General features: G+C 53.3%; 1 protein-coding gene across 1 annotated transcript; it reads left to right on the top strand.

Annotated features, from left to right (window-relative positions):
• The first annotated feature begins 891 nt into the window (after positions 1-891).
• On the top strand, positions 892-18,295 carry ZC3H12D (zinc finger CCCH-type containing 12D). The gene is made up of 5 exons (XM_016223909.2): positions 892-1,196; positions 9,072-9,211; positions 12,740-12,974; positions 16,409-16,515; positions 17,517-18,295. Exons 1-5 carry the CDS (start codon positions 892-894, stop codon positions 18,293-18,295), a joined length of 1,566 nt encoding a protein of 521 aa, XP_016079395.2.
• The last annotated feature ends 843 nt before the right edge of the window (positions 18,296-19,138 follow it).

Genomic DNA, 19,138 nt, shown 5'->3' with positions numbered 1-19,138 from the left:
GATCCCCCCTGCACCCCCTCCCCCAGAGGTAGTGATGCCTGGGTAGAAAGGCTCACATTTGGGTTAGGACCTTTTGTTTTAGAGGTTCAGTATGGTCTGAATTAATTGCTAGGGGAAATATCACCGACTTGGTTACCTTGGATATGTATATATAATATACAGCATATACTATTACGTAATAATGTTTGGTTTATTATTATTATTGTGGCACAGCTCTGGAGGCTAGAAGTCTGAGATCAAGGTGTGGGCAGCGATGGTTCCTCTGAGACCTCCCTCCTTGGCTTCTAGGTAGCTGCCTTCTCCTGTGTCTTCACGTGGTCCTCCCTCTGGCTCCACCTGTGTTCAAGTCTCCCCTTCTTACAAGGACACCAGTCATATTGGCTCAGGGCCCACCCCAATGGCCTCATTTTAACTTAATCACCTCTTCAAAGACCCCATTTCCAAATGTAGTCGCATCCTCAGGTATCAGGGTTAGGCCTTCGAAGTATGAATTGGGGTGGACGCAATTCACCCCATAACAGGACCTCAGAAACATTCCTTGGGCCTGTGTACAAATGTCCCGAGTACCGGTGGCCTCAGCTGCCCTCAGTGCCTCTGGCTGGCGACCCCTATGGGGCACTGCGTGGGGTGAAGGCCTCCAGGGCGCACCAGTAAAGCAGTGTGATTGCATCTGAGGCTCCCCAACCACACTGAGCAGCTGAAAATCCCCAAGCAGACCAGGCGTCCCCAACATGATTTCCTGACAGATAAGGTGGGGAGGGAGCACAGGTCACTTGCCCTCAGGCTGCGCAGAAAACACCTGATGGATGCTTTTTCTCTTTAGCTCATGCCGGTCGGGCTCTGCCAGGACGCCGGGGGCAAGACCCTTGCCAGGGGCCTGGCTGGTGCAGCATGGAGCACTCAAGCAAGATGGAGTTTTTCCAGAAGCTAGGCTACGACCGGGAGGATGTGATCAGGGTGCTGGGCAAGCTGGGCGAGGGCGCCCTAGTCAACGACGTGCTGCAGGAGCTGATCCAGACTGGCAGCCGCCCCGGGGCCCACCAGGGCAATGCTGCACCCCAGCTGGTTCCCAGGGGCTCCTGTGGGACCCTGGACTCCGCCCAGCATGGACGGGGGGCTGACCCTGAGGAGGAATGTGGAGACCCGGCCAGTTCCTTGCGACCCATTGTGATCGACGGCAGCAACGTGGCAATGAGGTAGATTTCTTCATCCTGTCGTGGAGGGTGGGGTGGGAGAGGGGACTGTCCATCTTCTCAGTGCTTTAGTCCAAACAGCTTAGGGCCAATGGATGGGCCTCTGAATCCCTGTTCCATCTCTTAGTAGCTGTGTGGCCTTAAGTAAGTCACTTAACCTCTCTGAGCCTCACTTTTTTCATCTCTAACGTTGGTATAAAAACCTCCCTAGAGGGGAGCTGCACAGAATGCGTACCTGACACACAGCATGGTTCAACAAGTGGTCGCTGTTGTCATAGGAACCCCGAGAGGGGCCCTGGTGTGAGGGGGGCTGTGGGTAAGCGGGGAGGAGCAGCTTCTTGTCTGGAGCCTGTCCCTGTCCAGCTGTGTGGTTCTGGGAAAGCCGTGGACCGCGTTCCCTCCTCCGTAACAGAGGGAGCCCTTCTGCTTCCCTGGAGGGTGAGTCCGGCAGGAACAGGTACTTGGGCTGCGCTGAAGTCCTCACGGGTGTGGGTGGGGTGTGGTTCCTGGCTGGGTGTGAGGCTGCAGGCATGGGGGTTCTGTCTGGGTATTGGCACCTCGTGTGTTTGTGTCCCGATGATGAGAGACTGGCCTGCCTTGTGTTTCCTGGTGAGGCCGAGCGCAGCTGGGAGAGAATCTCTGCAGCCTCCCTGCCCCGCACTCCCCGCGGGCCGGCGAGGGGGAGTCATGCCAAACAAGCGTATTATTCTGCTTGGCTTGGTGACAGCAGGGCAAAGTGCAGAGCCATAGGAAACTGGCCACTCACAGCTGGTAACAGATACACTTCCCTTTCCCAAGGCTGAGCTGCAGGTGGGAATCGAGAAAAACCGTGTTATCAGCAGCACTGACTGCGTCAACAGAGCACCCTTTGCCTGACAGGCCAGTGGTTTTCCCTGGGGACTTGGTCTCACTTAGCATTTGGCAGGGCAGAACCAGAGCTTGGAATGGCTCACCCCAGGGTGGCTGGGCCTCAGGGGCTGCTCCTGCGGGCCCTGCGGGTGTGGGGGCCAAGCTTCAGCCAGCGGCTCCCTGGGCTTGACTAGATCAGAAAGAGTAGCGCAGCCCCTCCTTCTCCAGGGCTCGGAAGCTGGTCCTCAGGGGTCTCTCACGTTCCCCCACAGGCTCTCAGTGAGCCTGTGAAATCCTGTTTAATGCAAGATCCCTCTTCTTAAGAATCCAGCAGGTTCGGAAGGTCCTATAAAGAAAGTCTAAGGGGCTGTGAAAGGGGACCCTGGCCTCTGTCTGGTCTGGCCCCGCTCCCTCTGGGCATCTATAGAAATGTAAGATGATATCGTTTACAGTGAAGACCTTTCCAGGCAGAAGATTCTGTGAGCTCTACGATTCCAGGTCCAAGGAGCAGAATGGCTGTGAGATGAAAAGACCACTTCAGGTGCTGCGGGACAGTGCAGGCATCTCTCTGGGGACCGGACGTATTTTAGGAATTGTTACGATAGGGTGGTAGCAGAGGGTTTTCTTTTGATGAAAGTCTGTTGTTGGTTGGAATTCAAATTGAAACCACATCCTCTATTTGCACATAACTATGATGTGTCCTGGTCGCATCCATTTAGTCTCCCCCCCCCCCACAGTTGTAGCAGTTTAGTCGCTTCCAGCTCAATCCGTGCGAGCTGCAAATGAAAATCACCACTCAGGCCATTATTAAAAACGTGTCACGCACTTGCTGCCTGAAAGTCACCTCAATTAACCAGAACACAGGCGGTTGTGTGTGTTCTCAGTGTGTGTACACACAGAGGTCTGTGCCTGAACATACACCCCCTACTCCCTGCATCTCACTGGCTAGGAAACACAGGACAACTTGCAGAACCCCCACCTGGCAGGTGGGACTTGATTTGGTCTGAGGCAAGTCTGGGAGAGAGAGCTGGGGTCCGAGGCGGCAGCTCCGCCTCCTACAATAGTGCCAACCGTGTCCTTCAACCAGAGTTTCAGCAAGACTGTGACCCTCAGGCTCTGGCAGACAGATCCAAGCATGGGGCTCACCCTTCCCAGGAAACGGATGCTGAAACCCAACAGGGTGTCTAGTTACTATCTGCTGACCTCAAAACTTAGTCAATCTCAGAAACATGGTTTCTGAGATCCTCCTTTGCTGAGGTTTTGTAAGATTGCTGACCCTGCCATTGTGCTTTATTGTTTTTAGTTACCTAAATAGAAATATTCCTTTTTCTTTCTTTCTTTCTTTCTTTCTTTCTTTCTTTCTTTCTTTCTTTCTTTCTTTCTTTCTTTCTTTCTTTCTTCCTTCCTTCCTTCCTTCCTTCCTTCCTTCCTTCCTTCCTTCCTTCCTTCCTTCCTTCCTTCCTTCCTTTCTTTCTTTCTTTCTTTCTTTCTTTCTTTCTTTCTTTCTTTCTTTCTTTCTTTCTTTCTTCGATATGTCTTTATTGATTTCAGAGAGAAGGGAGAGGGAGGGAGAGAGAGAAACATCAATGATGTTTGATCTCATTGATCAGCTGCCTCCTGCACACCCCTTACTGGGGATCGAGCCCACAACCGGGCATGTGCCTTGACTGGGAATCGAATCAAGGTCTCCTGGATCACAGGTCGATGCTCAGCCATTTAGACACACCCACCGGGCTAGAAATCTCTATTTAAATTTTTTTTTTCAATTACAGTTGACTTACAATATTATATTACTTTCAGGTGTACAACCCTGTGGTCAGACATCATATGACTTACTAAGTGATCATCCCAATAAGTCTCCTACCCATCTAATACCATACATAGTTATTACAATATTATGGACTATATTTTGAAGATGCTGCTGTTTTGTGTGCTGTCTGGTCCTGAAGGAGTGGGGATGAGTGGAAAAAAGAGAGGAGCACATGTCCTTTCTGCCCTGAGCAGAGGACAAGTGTGTCTTCTGCTGGCAGTAGCAACCTCTGTGGTCCTGTTGCCGACTTGCTATCCATGGCTCTGTCCCCTGGAGCCCGGGGCAGCTTCTACCTTTGCTCACAGAGAACAGCAGCACGACTTTTCAGCAACAGTTTTTTCTCACTGTCTTTGGGAAGCTGTGTTTCAGTGGTTCTGTAAAGACCAAAACCTGCAGTAGTTTTTTATTGTTACTGTAACCAATGACCACAAATGCAGTAGCTTGAAACAGCACACATTTATTTTCTCACAGTTCTGGAGGTCAGAAGTCCAGCATTGGGCTGAAATCAAGAGCTGTGTTTCCTCTGGAAGCTCCAGGAGATATGTTTTCTGGCCTTTTCCAGCTTTTAGAGGCTGCCTGCATTCCTTGGCTCATGGCCCCTTTTATCTTCAAAGCCAGCAGTGTCCTGAAATGATATAAATATATGACACGTGCTTTCATATATGTATTTCTCTGGGGAAGACATCCACAGAGAAGTTTTCCGTAGGTTCTTAAAGGGTCTGTGATCTTCCAAATGTGAAGAACCACAGATGTAGAATAAGAAATTATAATAATGTCATGCTTTATGGGAGGCACCAAGCCATGGGTCCTCCACTGGCACAGAGAATGTTAGAGCTGGACATCTGACCCTCTCAGCTGAGCAAGGACAAGGCACAGGAAGGGACTAGACGGGCTTGGCCAAGGCCAACACTGGCTCCAGCAGATCCTGGGCTCCATCCCTATGCTCCAGCCATCCTGCCCTACGCAGACATTTCTGTGGGCTTCTCTCCCAGAGTTTCAGAATTGTAGCCCGAGGCTGTTTATAGTGATTGAACCCAGTGAGCCTAAGGCGACTGCTCTCTGTAGCTCAGCAGCTGGGCCACCGGCCAAGTGTTTTTTAAAAGAAGTGGGAATGTATTTGTTTGGGGCACACAAGAGCTGGCCCGTTTTATGAAACACATACAGTCCTCAAGTCATTTAAATAGAACCATACCACCAAACGAAAAAACCTTCCGTTTCATCGTAACAACAAAGGGAGTCCATTTGGCTCTGATAAGCATGACCAATGGCTTCATTTATCATTTCACAAGTGATAGGTCAATTCCAATGAGAATTCTAAGTTGTAATGTTGGGAGTGCATAAGATAGGGACCTGGGAAGCCAGACCTCATGCTTGCCCCATAGTTTGGTTAATCTCATTGTATTTCACATAGAAAACCAGGAGGTCAGAGGCAGTGGGTGGAACACGGGGCTGGGAGTGTAAAGGTCTGAGTTCTGACCCCTAGTCTGGGGCTGCCCAGGGAAACTCCCTGTGATGATGGGAGACCCTGACCCCACAGGCTTTTATCCTGGGGCCAGAGCCTGGCCCTGGTGAGCCCCAGACTTGGACTTGTCCTCTGCAGACAGGTGTGCTAACCCTCCAATCCCTCACCTGGGACCCAGGTGCTTTCTGCAGGCCAGGACATTTCTCCTGCTGCTGCCAACCTTCTGGGAACCCTCAGGATGTCAAAATGCATTATATGGTGGCTCTTTTGCAGACTGACTTCCAAGTCCAATCCTCACACCTTCAGGGGGTGTTTGTGTGCATGTGTGTGCCTATGTGAGAGAGGGAAATGTGAGCTGAATACCTGAGTCACTGTATACCTGGCAGGTTTTAAAAAGCAGGTGGCTTTTATTGAAAGCTGCAGCATGGTGATTGGGAGGAACACGGATTCTCACGTGACCGCTGGTGCCAGCATTTCCTCGCCCGGGGCAGGCAAGCTCACAGGCCGTGCACATTCTGTAGGCAAATTGAGCAGAGGCCTGCTTGGAAGGACTTCGGCTTGGGGGAAATCCACCTGATAATTTCACATCCTCTTACTGCCCCAGGCCAGGGTTTCATTTTAATGTGTCCTCATTTTGGGGTACAGGGGTTTTTGTTTATGGTTGTTTTTAAAAAATTATTATTTTTATTTTTTCCATCACCTTTTGTCCCCTCTGTGCCCCCTTCCACCTCCACCCATCCCTCTCCGCCCCCACAATCACCACACTGTGGTCTCTGTCCATGTGTTGTTTACGTTTTTAAGCTGTTAGAAACCTCAGTAGAATCTGGCTGCTTTGGGAGGAAGGAATCTTCAGCAAGAGGGCTCAGGCCCACGGGGCAGGTCTTGGTCAGGCCCCTACTAGTGGGTTCCCGGGGGCAGGTGTGCTCCTGGGCTGGGGACCAATTCCTTCTGGCGACGCTGGCCTTGGGTTCCCACCCAAGTCTGCACCTGTCCCTCCATTGGCAAGATGAGGGCCCTCAGAGCAGCCCCCGCCCTCCTTCTTCCTTCTGACCTGAGCTGGGGGAGATCAGAGAAGGGCTGTAACTCCAGGTTCAGGGTGTTTACAACTTAGCCCCAAATAACAAGCCAACAGTGGTGCCCCTTTCCATGCCACCGCCAAGGCCTGTTCCGCGAGCCGCTAACTTCTGCAGAGACTTCTGGGCAATAGTTGAGGATACAGTGGTGTCCCGATTAGATTGTCCTATCACTGTTCGTGGCTACACTCTAACTGTGGCTGACCCATGCACAACTGTCACGTAGGCAAAATCTGTCTCAGGCCCCAACCCACTTCCCCTTACCACCCTCCCTTTATTCAAAACCTACCGCTCCTGTTTCCTTTTCCCAGGGCCTCGCTCTCAGCTTGCTGCCTGATAAACTCATCCACAGTGACCAGTAATAAGCACCAAGGTCCCTCCCCAAGCTAGAGCATTTAGCAGCAAGTACTTAGGCTCCAGAGGCAGAGACTGGGGAGGGGCAGGGATAAGTGGAATAAATGGAGATGGGAGAGGTTTGCAGCCCAACAGAGGCTCTGCGATCTTCCAGATCAGCAAGCCGGCTGGCCTGGGCACACTGTTCTGCTTTAGTTTCCTCAAGGGTAAAATGGGACGAAGGTCACTTCCTCAAGGGCTGGTTGTAATGATTAAATGATGTTCACATGCAGAGTGGCCTGGTGCACAGGGCTCCCCACGAATATTAAAAATGAGCTCCAAGAAACAGGGGCGAGGCCTGACTCATTCACTGAGCACCCAGCACAGAGTCTTGCTGAGGTAGAGGTTCATGAATTGATTGTGAGTGGATGGAGGAAGCACACATAGAGGGGCGCCTTTGGGTTCGGTACTTCTCTCTATATGTGGGGAGCGGGCTCTGGGGGTGACCATGAGCTTTGTTGCTTGACTGGGGTCTCTGCTGGCCCCCCTCTTAGAGACCGACCCCCATGTGGTGAGAAGCTGGCTCCTGATATGGCATCAGTCCTGCAATCGCCCAGAGCGTTCTGTGGCCATGGGGAGGCCATGATGGGGTATTGAGGTTGGTAAAAAAAAAGTGGCAAGGATGGAAAAATAGACAAATCTTCACATCTCAGAAGAGACCAGAGGCTTTTGAGGAGAGGTTGGAGTGGGGTGTGGGGGTTCAGTCATGCAAAACAATAGACCTGAAGAGAATCTTCTGTTCCACAGAGACCAGCTTAGGGGCAAGCTTTAAACTTGCCAATTGGTGATATTTCAGTGTCTGTCTTCTGCAAGGTTAAGGCTTCATGTGTTCTCTCCTGATATCCCGCCCCCTCCCAAATGTCACCTGGGAGCTTTGAGAGCTGGTGTTGGCTGGGAGAGGAGGTCTGGGACCCTCACCAGGCTCTGTTGCAGAGTGGCTGGGCTGGCTTGGCTTCCAGAATGGTCACCATAGAGGGCCATCGGTCCCACCTGGCTTTTGAGCAGTCATGCTGGCTTAAAGTGCTGTCCCTCTTGTGGGGCCTATTTGCCCATCCCCAGGCCTCAGACAACCCACCAGGTCTGGGGGCATTCAAGGGACCAAGGATGTTGCTTCCTGCTCACCAATCAGCCACTGTCCTCCAAGGCAACCTGTGGCCCTGTGGGTGCCGTGCCCGCTGAGGCCAAGATTTCTGAGAGGCTGGCACCTGGCTTGGGCTGTGCCAAGGCACAAGCCTTCAGCCTCCTCTTTGCACCCATCTTGATGTTTCTACATCTCCCCTTCCCTTATTACTCAGTCGGGTGGAGAGGCCTGAGGGGTGCAGGGGTAAGGACTCTGCGAATGACCCCTCCTCACTCTCCCTGCATTTCCTTTTTTCAGCTTCCACGGGGGAGGAAGGGGCTAGCTTTCCACTTCCTCTTTTTATTATTATTTTTTAACCACAGACACCTCCACTGATATTTTTTCCTTACTGTTTGCATAAGCCTCACAGCTCGGCTGCAATGGCCAAAGGGCTCTTCTCTAAACTGGAAGACATGGCAGATGTAGGCGGCAAGGCCGGGTCCTGATCGCTACCCTCCTCCCTTACGTATCAACACCTGCTCGCCCAAGTCGCCATCCATTCTTGCCTTGATGCCCACAGCAGCATCCTAACTGGTACCCAGGACCCACTCCTGCTCCCTTCCACCTTATTGTCCTCTGTGCTGCCAGGTTGAACTTTCTGAAACATACATGGGATCCCATCATATCACATCACATACACCCCCAGTCTTAAAGCCCTTCTATGACTTCTCATTGCTCTTAGGAGCAAGTGAAATCTTCAGTAAGGCTTGCAAGGCTCGGCCTGGTCTTGGGCCTCCTCTCACAGCACCCTCTCCTTTCTGCCGCCATCGATGTCTTTGGTGGAACTTATGGGGCACGTTGGCCTCCTTGCTTGGACTTGGGAAGCCCAGTAACATAGCTACGGCCCTCTCTTAGGGTGGACGCGTTCTGCAGGTGGCTACTCATGTCCACTCTATGCTGATCCTTATTAGCTTAGGCTAATAAGAGAATCTGGTCTCTTAATCCTGGGAATTTACTCACCTTGGAGCCTGAGGCTCTCTACAAACTATCAGAAGCTACATGGTTCCAGTTAAGAAGTATATTCTGTGCAAAGCATGAACTATTTTTTTTTTAAATGTAGATTTGTCTGATTCCCTTTGATTATGAGACTGTGCTCCAGAATATTCCCAGGGGAAATCACTCTTCAGAACCCTTTCTGGGTCTCGACAGACTCTTTGTTTTCCCATTGTAGCCACGGAAATAAAGAAGCCTTCTCCTGCCGGGGAATCCAGCTGGCTGTGGACTGGTTCCGGGAAAGAGGGCACACCTACATCAAAGTTTTTGTCCCCTCCTGGAGGAAAGACCCACCGAGAGCTGATACCCCTATTCGAGGTATGCTGGAGCAGACACCGCTTGCGAGGTACCATTCACCTGTCCTCAGCAGAGCTCCTGCGATGCTTTGCATTCAGTTATCTACGTAGCTGTTTGTCTGATGTCTGTCTTCCTCATGGGACTCTGAGCTCCATGAAGGCTCTGACTGTGTGTGCTCCCTGCCAAAGCCCTGACACCTAGCACAACACCTGGCACTGAGTAGGTGCTCAATATATAGTTGAATAAATGAATGAAAAAATTACTGCATTTTTTGGTGTGAATGACTGAGTTCCAAAAATAACTGTCTTACAACTCTTAATACACTGCGGAAAGATCAGATCTGCATCCTGCCCTCATAGAATATAGGATCTGAAAGAGACGTTCATTCAGTCTGGTGATATTTATTTATTGAACCCCCAGTCCAGTCTCTTCATAAAAATAACAATATATGCTTTGACTTTCAAAAAAAAAAAAAAAAAAGGAAACTGAGACCCAGAGAATTCTTAATTTTTAATTCTTATGTCAGAAATATCTCAAGCTACAAAAACAGGGCTTTGTTTTTGTTTGGCTTTCTTATAACAAGAAGTCAGATACTAAGCCATTGGCCTTGTGTCAGCCAAGTTGATGAATGTAGGGCTGACCTCCTGGTGATTCTGGCAGATTTCTCTGACTTTGTCTTCCAGCCTTTTTACCAAAAGGTTTTGTTTTTAATTCTATTGATTACCAATTGCTTCTACTTCTTGTTTGGATTCTCCATGTAATTTTTAAATAAAGTGCTGTTCTTGTCTTAGGGATGCAGTATCTTTTTTACTATTTCTATAGTAATTCTTTACTATTTCTATAGACTGTCACAAATTCTCTTGAGTTCCACAAATCATATTTATTTTTTCTGTGGTCAGTTCTCTTTGTTCTCTGTCTCTGTCTCTCTCTCTCTCTGTGTGTGTGTGTGTGTGTGTGTGTGCTGTTAGGTCTTCTCAAAAGTCTGATGATCCTTTGGTTGTCAATTTTTATTTTTGAATAAAAAACCAGATTGGTTAAATAATGATCTCTCTCTCTAAATATCTTGGCGATTGCCATGGGCTTTCTCTCTTAGCATGCGGCTTTTCCCTGAATGGCTGGGCTGAGCCCAGGTGGTGCTGGGCAGACTTCACCCAGCTGGCAGGCAGCTGGGCCCCGGCGGCGATGCTCTTACTCTAGGACGCCAGAGGCCACAGGGAACCTCCTCTTCCTCACTAGAGCTCCCCTTTCCTTCTCCTTGGGCACAGGCAAAGGGTGGATGCGGCTGCCCCCTGAGCAGCCCTCCCGTGAGCCATCCTGCCTTCTGCCGACTTCCCTCCCTCTCCACGTGCCTGGAGCTCTGGGTCCTTTCGGAGAAAGAGGCCCCCCCCCCCCCACTGCAGCCTTCTGCGCACATTCTGGTGTGTGGCCCCCTCTGCACTGTAGGATCAATATGATCCTGTCTGCTTTCTGTCTTCCTAAAATCTGTCAAAATCCTGGGTTTGCCCATCTTTAATGTGACCGGGGATCCCCTCTCCTTTTGAGCTTCTTTGCTGCCATTGCAGTAGGATTGGGAGAAGCAGGGGCACAGGTGCTCGTGTGCAGTTCCCCATCAGGAGCGGGTCACCCCAAATTATTCTTTACGGCCTGAACATGGAGAATAGTGGCTTTCAATGGTTGTGTAATATTTAAATCTAGTACGGGTAAAGAGGAGGGAAATCATTTTGGGGTAGGGAAGGAACTGTTAAACAAGCCACAACAAGTGAGAGAAAGATGCATAAATTTGACTACGTAGAATCAAAGCCTCTCTTCATTAGGGGGTATTGTGAGAGCAATAAAATGAAACGATGAGCCTCAAACTGGGAGAGGCTCTACATCACACATTCCCAATGAAGGGTTACTATCCAGGATCCATAGAGAATGTCTTCAAATTAATAAGACAAAGACAAAGGACCAATAGAAAGATCCATGAATAGGTCTTTCACAGAAAACATAAATGGCCAATTAACATGTGAAAAGATGCTCAATCTCATTAGTAACTAGAGAAATGCAAAATAAAACCACAACAAGAGGCCACTTTACACCCACCAAATTGGCAAATATTCAAAAACCTGAAAATGCCTCGTGTTGAGAAGGCGGCCTCAATGCTGCGCTGGTTGCTGGGTAGTAACGTGATATAACCGCTTTGGAAAACAGCTTGGCGTTATCTTGTGCAGTGCCCTTCCCTACAACTCAGCCGCATCACTCCCAGCGATGCACCCTAGAGAAACCCTTGAATTTCTGCACCCGGAGGCTTGTGTGCAAAGCTGACACGGTGACCATATCACCACCACCAAACCTCACCAACACGAGGTCACATGAAGACAGCAAGTTGCACACGAACATGCGAACATGTGCAGTGTGAATCCATTTGTGCAAAGTCTAGAGGTTCACAATCCCATGGAAAATCAGCCTTCAGGGGATACATACATATCCATCTTTGAAAAATGAAAGCAAGGGAATTGTAAACACAAAGCTCTAAAGACTGAGTTATCTTAGGGGGAATTCAGAGATGCAAGCCTGGAGGGGCAAGGGGGACTCCACAAGCACAGGCCATGTTCTGTGTCTCAGGGAGTGCTACATACTTAGCATTTAAGTAAATGATTCTTTGTACTCTGTACGTATCACGTACTTTTTCAAAGCCTGGAAACAATGGCATCTAGGAAAGGACTCTGACTTGGGGAGAAAACCCTTTGTGAAGCACATGCTAGTGCAACTTTTTGTGTAGAAGGGGTTTGCTTGCATGTCTCCAAAGGCAAAACTAAGGTCAAAGAGTAGACCTTCCAGGGACGTGGAATTCAGCTCCTGATGAGACATTTAACATTTGCACCACCTGATGTATAGGTCACCTTCTCACCAGTCCTGAGCTTATCCGGTCCACCTACAGACACTGAGGCAGGTGGAAGAGCTGCGATCCGCATTTTATAAATGTAAACACTGACATTCAAAGAGGGGTGAGGTACCCAAGAGCTGGAGCTAAGACCAGAATCCAGGTTGTAGATTCTCAATCCTGGACTCTTCCCTTGACATTCTTATGTCCCTCAGAGCTGTCACTTATGAGATGCTCCATCTGGAAGGTGACCCAAGTAGATTCCTGTGTCTGCACAGTGATTCTCAGCTAAGCGCTCATGCAGGAGCTTTCGAGGTGAATGCCAGGATCCCAGTAGTTCCCTAGGCGTTGCCAGGATTTCAGTTGTAACGTGAATGTCTTTCTCCAGAAAAAGGCCTCTTGTGTCTAAATTGACTCTTCCTTGTTGGGTACCATGCTCTGGATTCCTCATGAGTCAGGCAGACAGAAGCCAAGAGTCTCTTGACCGGGGGCAGTGGGCTTATTCTGCTCAAGACCTCTCCTCTCTTCTGACATGCTGGGCCATAGGGTGGGGGAGGCGGGTGTTGGCTCAGAGGGCTCCCCTGAGTTTCCAAATGTGCTCCGTGATCTTAGGATGGTCCTTAGGGGTGGGGAGTCCTCCTGAGAAAGCCGCTACATGCTGTCCCCCTCCCTGTGGCCCCCAGAGCAGCACGTGCTGGAGGAGCTGGAGCGGCAGGCGGTGCTGGTGTACACCCCGTCCCGCAAGGTGAACGGCAAGCGCGTGGTCTGCTACGATGACCGCTACATCGTGAAGGTGGCCTACGAGTGGGATGGCATCATCGTCTCCAACGACAACTACCGCGACCTGCAAAGTGAGAACCCCGAGTGGAAGTGGTTCATTGAGCAGAGGCTGCTCATGTTCTCCTTCGTCAACGACCGGTACGTGGTGGCCGAGGGGGCCTGGCCCCGGGTGGGCTGTGGGTGATGGGAAGAAACCACTCCAACTAGCCCAGGCCCAACAGGGCTCATGGGCACAGGGCACCGTGCCAGACCCAGAGGACACCCGCCCTGGAGACAGCTGGTCTGTGGTCGCCCTCTCTGCTCCCACAGGCCACACAGTCTCCATGTTTCTGGGTCTCCTCTCTTTTGGGACCAGCTTTCTCCAGCAAGGCTGTTTTGCCCCAACTGCCCATGACCTTTTTCTTCCCGTGTCCATCTAGCTGGCCCCACGTAGGGTTGTCCACCAGGTGGGCCAAGTGTGGGCTTGGAGCACCATAAACTTTTTGCTTTTATCTTTAAAAAAAGATAAAAGTGCTCTTCTAGTAAGAGCACTGGAACAGTCATTGGGGGAAGTCTGAACTTTGCTGTACTTCCCTTTACTGTTTTTGTCTTCCCTTGTCTGTTTTCTTTTTAAAAAAATTTAATTTTTTTTCTTTTTTAATTTTTTCTTCTTTTATTTTTTAAAAATATGTTTTTATTGATTTCAGAGAGAGAGGAAGGGAAAGGGAGAGATAGAAACATCAATGATGAGAGAGTCATCATTGATCGGCCGCCTCCTGCACCCCCCCCCACACTGGGGATCGAGTGCACAACCTGGGCATGTGCCCTGACCGGGAATCAGGCCGTGACCTCCTGGTTCATAGGTCAACACTCAACCACTGAGCCATGCCGGCTGGGCTTATTTTTTTAAAAATTAAATTTATTGGGGTGACAGTGGTTAATATGAACATATAGGTTTCAGGTGTGGGTTTCTGTTATAAGATCTGTATATTGCTCTGTGTGCCCACCACCCAAGTCATATCTTCTCCCATCATATATATTAAGACCCACTTAACTTTTGAATTACATAGGGGAGTGGGTGGCAGCATCTTTGGGGCTGTTAAGATCTTGGAACTGTCTCAATACCTCTTGGTTGAAATTTTGAAGAGACTCTGCTGAGTTCATCTATCCTCTTGGTTGGTTCTCCTGGGTCAGGTCGATCCTGGACTAACCAGCCACACGAGGGTCACAAGGCACAAACCCATTAGCAGGTGCTGGGCAAGGGTCCCTAGACCGAGCTAAGCTGGGGAGAAGGTGATGGCTGGTCCACAGCAAACGTGCTCAGGCACGCTGAGGGCACAGGCTGGGGGCCTGGCCGCCTCGGTGTGGGTCTGAGACTAGATAGGGTGGGACGAGGTGAGGAGGGCACAGCAGGCTGGGGCTTCACTCCCACTTCAGTGTCTGTTCCAGGCAGTGATAGCTCAGTCCCCATTCTGGGCTCCCCGCCTGGCTTTAGGAATGTGGCTGAGGCGAGCTCCCTCGCCTGTGAAGGCAGGCACTGTCTCTATGTGCCCGGCCCCCCACGCCTGGCACCTCGCAGGCGCTCCATGGCTAGCCCTGGGGGAGTGAGGAGTGAGTGAGTGGCTGCAGTCTGGGGAGGAGAGAATGGGCGAGAGGAGGCAACGCGTCGGCCGGGTCTGGCCACTTGCCCACGGCAGACCAGTCCCTGACCCGCAGCCCCGGGGGCAGTGTGCGTGGTGGGAAGAGCTCGGGCTTTGGAGGCAGGAGGCGAGGTTTCAACCTGGAGCCCTGCGGTTTCCTGGGCGTGTGTCGTGAGGAATCACCCCTCTCTGAGCCGAGCGTCCTTACCTTGAGTTAGCCCCACGCAGGTTAATCATACTTAGTCTGAGAGGGTGTGAGCACAGGAGAGAGCTGGACCCCGTGATCCTCAGGCCAGGCCAGGGCACGGTGCCTCCAGGGGGTACTGTTGCCCCGCCCACCACCTGGCACACCGCCGCAGGGGCAGGACCCTCCTGAGCCCCAGGGCAGATGCTCGAAGCAGCTACCCTGCGGTAGCCCCGGTCATTTCCACATACACAAGGCCGGCAGCTCCCTCTGTCTGGCTCAGGCCTGGAGGAATCTGGCAAGTCTGGTAACTGTGGGTTCCAGAAAATCCTCACTGAGGTCGGATGGGTCATGGCTGCCTCTGGCCTGGTGACAGCCTGGGGCCCGGGCCAAGTTTTTTTTGACGCACGGGCCTCTGCTTAAGGGTCTGCCAGAAGGTCGCCTGGCTGCCAGGGGCAGAGCCTGCCCGCCGGTCTGTGGGCGAAGATGCCCACCCCAGTGCCCCGGGCACGTCCATAGGGCCCTCTTGGCCCAGCTAGCAGCTGCGAGGCTGGGAGGGAGCAGGAGGTGAAGCCTTTGGGAACTTTTAATAACCGCAGTGGGCCGCTCCCCGGATTCTTGGTCAGGGCCCAACCTGGAGCAGCCGGCTGTGTAGCTGGGATCTGAGCTGCGGAGGCTGCCTGGGGATCGCCCAGCTCTGGGCCAGCCTGGCAGACGCAGTCTGCAGGGTGGGACCTCAGCATGACCCTGGACTCTTAGGGGGGCACAAACTTGTAAGAATAGGCCCTCTGTTTAGAATCTACAACCCCTCCAGCGGAGCCTTTGTGTGACCTGGAAATGTCTCCAGGGAACAGAAGTATTCATATAAAATGGATGGCGCTAAACCAGGGGAGTTTTCCTTCTCAGGAATGTTGTTTTCCCCTTTGAGCTGTGAGCACCCTGAAGATGCATTTCCTTCCTTGTTAGCCCTAATGCCAGGGAGAAGGGAAGGGGCAGGCGAGGAGCCAGCAGGGTGGGTTAGAGAACATGGCCCGGGTCAGGTGGCCCGGGAGCTGAGACCAAACCCAGCCAGAGCCCGACTTTGCAGGGGAGGGTCCTGCATGGAGGCTGCGTCTGCAGGCCGCACCTGGGTTCCGGGGCTTTGCTGAGCCGCCTACCTGTGTTCTAAACTCTTTGTTACTGTTGATTCCTACCCTGTATCTGCCCAGAGCTGTGGGGGTAGCTGCAGAAATGGGATCTAAGCCTGAATGGGGGCTGTTTGCAGCCCCACGGAGGTCTCTAACTTTCTCTGTTGAGGACAAAGGGGAGGCAGCTCACAGTCGCTTTCAGACTAGGACACCTCAGGGGGACTGAGAGCAATTATGCTTCCCTGTGAGTGGATAAAAATCACCTGGGGCATTGTTAAAGTGCAGATTCCTGAACAACTTGAGATTCAGATTAAGCAGGTCTGGTAGGAAGCCAAGGACCTGCATTTGGAAAAGAGTTGCTAGGTGATTCTGGTCCCGCTGGCTGGAACCTCAGCAGGAGAAACTCTTGGAAGAGGCCCAGGGGCTGCTCTCCAGGGATCTGTGCTGCGCTCTGCGTGGGTTCAGGGAGAGGAAGGGCTGTGCTGCTTTAGCACCTGATGACACCTCTGGGTGCTGGAAGAGCGCTGGCTGCTGAGCCTGGCTGAGGTCATGCTTGGTGCTGCCATTCATTCCCTTGCTGTGTGCTCGCCACGCAGGTGGGATTGTTGAGTCCCTGTTGGTCCGGCTGTGCTTGTTTTCTAGGTTCATGCCTCCTGACGACCCCCTGGGCCGCCGGGGACCCACCCTGAGCAACTTCCTGAGCAGGAAGCCAAAGCCCCCAGAGCCATCCTGGCAGCACTGCCCGTATGGTAGGTGACACCCTGCTCCTCATAGGCCCAGTTCAGGGCCTTGTCTCCATGGCAGTTTCCTGACAGGGCTATTGTAAGGGTGAACTGACATCTGGGCCGCCTGCTGCATAAAAGTATTTTGAGGGGATGGATACAAGGGTTACACACTGGGCAAAGCTGTCCTGGAAGCAGGGAGGCTTTGTGTTCCCCAAGCTCCCCTTTCTCAGTCCCTTCACCTGGCACATTGTGTCCCATCCTGCCCCACCGTCCCCCACCCCGGCACCCTTATGGACTTTGGTCAAGGCTATCCGTCGAGAGTTAAGGATTCTATCCAGAGCCCTCCAGGGCATCAGCCTTCTAGCCAGCTCTCACTAACTTGCTTTGAAAGCTATCCGATGTCCCCAGGCCTTGGTTTCTGTGCCCACAGAAGTTTACAAAGCCTTAGGTGATAGGCAGAGTCATTTCAGGTTAGAATTAAGGTGAAATACATTCAGGTGGACGCATCCCACTCCCTTTCACTCTCAAAGGTGTCCAGGTTGCGATGATTATTTGATCACCTGTTACGGCAGTCTGTAGGGAGAGGGCAACGCTTAGAGCAGGAATGTGGGCAAATGGTGGAAACTGAGGCAGCACTGGAGGTGCAATCCTATGCCAGAACTACCCACTGCCCACCCCCTCCTCTGCCCCCAAGCTTGGTCCTATCCACAGGGTCCCTGGGAAAGTGGAGGCTGAAGGTCACTGGTTGGAGAAATTTGGCCAAAGGGGGTTCCGAGACTGGCACCCACCTGGCTGACACCGGGGGTGATTGTGCCCAGCGCCCCCTGCCAAAAGGAGGGGTGCTGCACCCTCCTGCATCCCAGGGCACTTTGCCCACCTCGTCCTGCCCCAGTCCCGATAACTCTGCAGCCCGGCTACTTTCTGTGAGCAACATCCACGGAGAAAGCCGCGGGCCGGCACTGCCCCGCCCGGGCACGGCCTCCCGCGCCCGTCTCACCGGCGCCCTCTCCCCCCGCGCCCTCCAGGCAAGAAATGCACCTACGGCATCAAGTGCAAGTTCTACCACCCGGAGCGGCCGCACCAGGCGCAGCTGGCGGTGGCCGACGAGCTCCGCGCGCAGACGCGCACCTGGCGGAGCGCGGGCGCCGACGAGGAGCGGCCGCGGGCGCGCGCGGAGCAGGGCGGGCCCCGGGGCGCCCCCGCCGCCGCCTGGCCGGGGCCCCGGGACTCGGGCGCGCGCAGCCTGCCCCCGGGGCGGGCGGCCAACCCCGCGGGCCTCGAGGGGGGCCTCTCGCGGCTCGCCCTCGGCGACGACCCCGGCGTCCTGCGGGCGCCCCCTCCCGGCCTGGGCTGCGGCCTCGCACCCCGGCCACGCCGGTCCGACTGGGCGGCGCCAGGGCCCTCGCGGTCACTGCCGGCTCTGCCCGGCCTCCCGAGCCCCCCGAGCCAGGCAGGCCCGCCGGTTCGGCCACGGGCAGGGGACGGCGCCGGGGACCCGCAGAGGGACCTGCTACCCCCCAGAACGCCGCCCACCGACCCGTGGGCCCTCCCGCAGGGGCCCTGCGGGTCCCCGGGCCGCCCGGCCTGGGCGGAGTCGGGCTGGGGCGACGGCGCCCTCTGGGGTCCCTCGGGGTCCGGCGAGGGGGCCGCGCGCGCCCGAGCGCGCGCCGAGCTGTGCGGCGTGTTCCCGGCGCAGCAGGTGGACCGCGTCATGGCCCTGTTCCCCGCGCTCTCCGACGTGGCCCGGCTCACGCTGCTCATCCGGAGGTTCCGAAGGTGCGGCGGGCCCGTGGGAAACCCCTGAGCAGCGGGTGCACCCGGGCGGCCCACCCGTGGGGCTCCCTTTCCTTTAAAGATGGTCAGGGGAGCCCGCTTCTTCCCCCAGCTCTGCCCACGGTGGCACTCAGTGACTCGGCGATGCGTCCGCGTCCTGTCCTGCAGAGGAGGGCTGGCTGCCCCCGTGGAGGGAGTGACGTCTCCTGCCTGCCACACCAGGGTCCCGCTGGGCTCTGGAGCTCTCCATGGCTGCTTTGGTCCCGCTGCCGTTGGGATCCACAGTTGGGTCACAAGGTCAATGTAAGGGGTGACACCAGAAACGGAGTGGAGACAGCACACCCCAGGCCATCAGGCGAAGTACCTACGGAACTCTTGTTTGTTAGCTACGTGTGTGCCTGCCTACCCTGTAAATTTAATGTGGGTCATCTCAAAGGTTCGAGAGATTCTGGTGAATGGTCTTGACTTTCGTTGCATCAAATCATGTGTGAAATAAGTAGTCAGCTGGCCAGTGGAGGTTTCAGCATCTAGAGGCTTTCATATGAGCTGTTTCTCTTATAGTCTCGTGAGGGCAACCCAGAGTTCTGGCCTTGATGTGTGGGCTCCACTTGTCACTCTGAAGTTGTGTGTCTGTGCTGGCCTGTGGAGGTGTCGCAGGGGCACATTGTTCTGAGGTCCTGCCTGCGGGGCCTTTACCCCCTTCACACACACACACACACACACACACACACACACACACACACACACACACACACATTTGACTCAGGGGTAAACGGTCCAGCACAGGTCCTCTACTGGCCCAGGCTTCTAAACCACCCCTCACAGCCCCGCCTCAGAAACCTCCAGGTTGGTTCGAGACAAGCTGGGATGAGCC

Source organism: Miniopterus natalensis, chromosome 5, assembly GCF_054644295.1.
Source record: "Miniopterus natalensis isolate mMinNat1 chromosome 5, mMinNat1.hap1, whole genome shotgun sequence".
NCBI lineage: Eukaryota > Metazoa > Chordata > Mammalia > Chiroptera > Miniopteridae > Miniopterus > Miniopterus natalensis.
Note: the sequence above shows the minus strand (reverse complement) of the source record. Positions and strands in the feature narration are given on the sequence as shown.